Source organism: Myotis davidii, unplaced genomic scaffold (assembly GCF_000327345.1).
Source record: "Myotis davidii unplaced genomic scaffold, ASM32734v1 scaffold993, whole genome shotgun sequence".
NCBI classification, from domain to species: Eukaryota; Metazoa; Chordata; class Mammalia; order Chiroptera; family Vespertilionidae; genus Myotis; species Myotis davidii.
In genome coordinates, this window is record NW_006285483.1 from 2249816 (window position 1) to 2252568 (window position 2753).

Genomic DNA, 2753 nt, shown 5'->3' on the forward strand with positions numbered 1-2753 from the left:
CCAGAGTCTATCCTGACCAGCTGCCTCTCCCCCAAGTGCTTGGAAATCAGCATCGAATATGATTCTGAGGATGAGCAGGAGGCAGGCGGCGGGGGTGTCAGCATCACCACCAGCTCCTGCCACCTCAGAGACGGGGAGGCCTGGGGCACGGTGCCCATAGGAAGGTCCAGGGGAGCTCGGAAGGCCAATTCAGGCCCCAGCCCCTACCCACGCCTCCCGGCCTGGGAGAGAGGGGAGCCAGAGCGGAGAGGCTGCGGTGCAACTGGCAGAGCCAAGGAGCCAGCCTCCCGGGTCCGTGCCCACTCCCCACCCCGGCAGCCCCCTGCCTGCTGCCGCCCGGCGGCTCTGCTTGCTGCCCACCAGCCACTCCCATTCCACGCTGCCGCCTTCATCAGCAGAGGTGGGGCTGGGCCTCTGGGCTCCCTCATCTGTCTCTTCCCACCCGCATTCCACTGCTTTGCTGCTTCTGTTGATCGGAACTAGGAGGCACCACATTCTGTTGTTACTTAGTCACCAATTGCCGCCAGCCGGCCCCGGCCTTTGGGCGGGGTGGCCCTTCCTCCCCTTAGGACACTGACTGTGATGTCCAGCGTCACCCACCCTGACACGGAGGAGAGGCCCTCCTCTCAATTCCTCCTGGGTCAGCTCTAAGCTCTCACCTTAGTCCCCTCCACTGCACACAGCTACCGGGGTGGCTGGAGCTGGGGCTCTCCACCGGCCCTTCCTTCCCCCATGGGGGTGTCTGAAGTCTCCAGTGAGGTTGGACCGAGACTGCAGGAGAGGAATGTTGTGTCCCTGCTCTGCTGTGCTGCTTTTGCTGACGGGGCAGAGCTGGGGAGCACGTGCGGGGTCCTGCCCCTGTTGAGGTGCCCGCCAGAGGGATGGTGTGACATTTCTGCCCTCTGTTGCCCCCTCTTTGCAGGCAACGGAGATTGGAGAGCCCAGAGGGCAGGACAGGTCTGGGCAGAGGGGCCCCCTTCGGAGAGGGACCCGAGCCCCCAGGCCAGACGCCGCCACCGAGCTGGGTGAGCACCTGATGGGAGCGGGGCGGGGTGGAGGGGGCCTCTCCTAGCCTCTTGGCCAGAGCTCATTATCATTGCTCTCTCTCCCCAACTTACCACAGCCCCTCCGAGGAGCCGCCCAGAAGAAGTGCTGGCTCACCAGGACCTACCTGTCAGGGTCTTTGTGGCTCTGTTTGACTACGACCCTGTGTCAATGTCACCCAACCCCGATGCTGGGGAAGAGGAGCTCCCCTTCCGGGAAGGCCAGATCCTGAAGGTGTCTCACTGTCCGGGTCCTCCCCCCTCCCTCCTCTCCTGTGCGGAGATAGAACCCATACATGGGCCAGCACACAGCTTTTAGAGCCACGTGCAATGGGGTTGTTCCTTCTGGCTGTGTAACCTTGAATAGATGAACTCTTCTGGGCCTGTTTCCTCATTGGTAAAATGGGGATAATGTTAATGTCTACCTCACAGGGCTCTTTTGAGGTTTAAATGATTCAATTCACAACTGCCTGGCACATAGCCCAATATAACTACTGCTGTTAACATTGCAATATCTATCTATCTATCTATCTATCTATCTATCTATCTATCTATCTATATTGATTTCAGAGAGGAAGGGAGATGAGAGATAGAAATGGTAATGATAAGAATCATTGGTCGGTTGCCTCCTGCACCCCCAAGCCCCTCACACTGGGGATAGAGCCCAAAACCCGGGCCTATGCCCTGACTGGGAATTGAACCATGACCTCCTGGTTCATAGGTTGACACTCCACCACTGAGCCACATCAGCTGGGCAGCATCACAGCTTTTATTGTGCTTCCAAGTATTTATTGAAGGGTTTTGCTCTTGCTCTGAGGTTGCGGAGATCTAGTTTGAGGTAGGGCCAGGGGAATGGACATGCAGGTAGTGGGTGACGATAATACAAAAAAGGCTATTTTCTTTCATCTCTCTGATCCTTATTCTTGGCCCTTTCCCCCTATTTCGTGTTCCACAGCCACAAAAGGCAGAGCGTTCTGCAATTCCAAGTGTAGCGCTGTGGGGCTGGGGCCTTGGGCACAGGGAGCAAGCTCAACTGGCCTCCTGACACAGCTGGTCTTTGCCTCCAGGTGTTTGGGGACAAGGATGCTGATGGCTTCTACCGGGGCGAAGGTGGAGGCCGGATGGGCTACATCCCCTGCAACATGGTGGCTGAGGTGGCCGTGGACACTCCCGCAGGGAGACAGCAGCTGTTTCAGCAGGGTTATCTGTCCCCGCAGGGTCTCGTTGAGGGCTCAGGTATGACCGGCCGCTGCGCCTCAGCCAAGGCCCCACCCCAGTTCCAATCCCCCCCGCCCCCCAAGCTCTGTATGTCTGGAGTATGGAGCATTTGTGTGTCTGGAGAGGTGGGGAGCCTCATTTTTCAAGAGTCTCGCACAGCCCCGGGGGCCTCACAGACTGAGGCCAGTGTGGCCACAGCAGCCAGTTGCCACATGGAGCACGGTCTGCTGCAGAGGGGATGGGCTTTGTCTTTTGGATCCTGGAGGTTAGGGATGGGAGAAGAATGCTCTTTTTAAAAAAAAACATTTTTTTTTATTGGTTTCGGAGGGGAAAGAGAGATAGAACCATCAATGATGGGAGAGAATCACTGATCGGCTGCCTCCTGCATGCACCCTACTGGGGAATGAGCCCCCAACCCCCGTCATGTGCCCTTGACAGGACTCGAACCTGGGATCCTTCAGTCTGCAGGCTGACACTATATCAACTGAGCCA

At 57.6% G+C, this 2753-nt stretch overlaps 1 protein-coding gene across 1 annotated transcript in view; it reads left to right on the top strand.

Moving 5' to 3' along the window:
- BZRAP1 (benzodiazepine receptor (peripheral) associated protein 1) overlaps positions 1-2753 on the top strand; it is a 25595-nt gene that overhangs the window by 17711 nt on the left and 5131 nt on the right. The window contains 4 exon segments of the mRNA XM_006756226.2: positions 5-291; positions 923-1025; positions 1124-1278; positions 2111-2279. Of these exon segments, the coding sequence (XP_006756289.1) occupies positions 5-291; positions 923-1025; positions 1124-1278; positions 2111-2279 (714 nt within the window).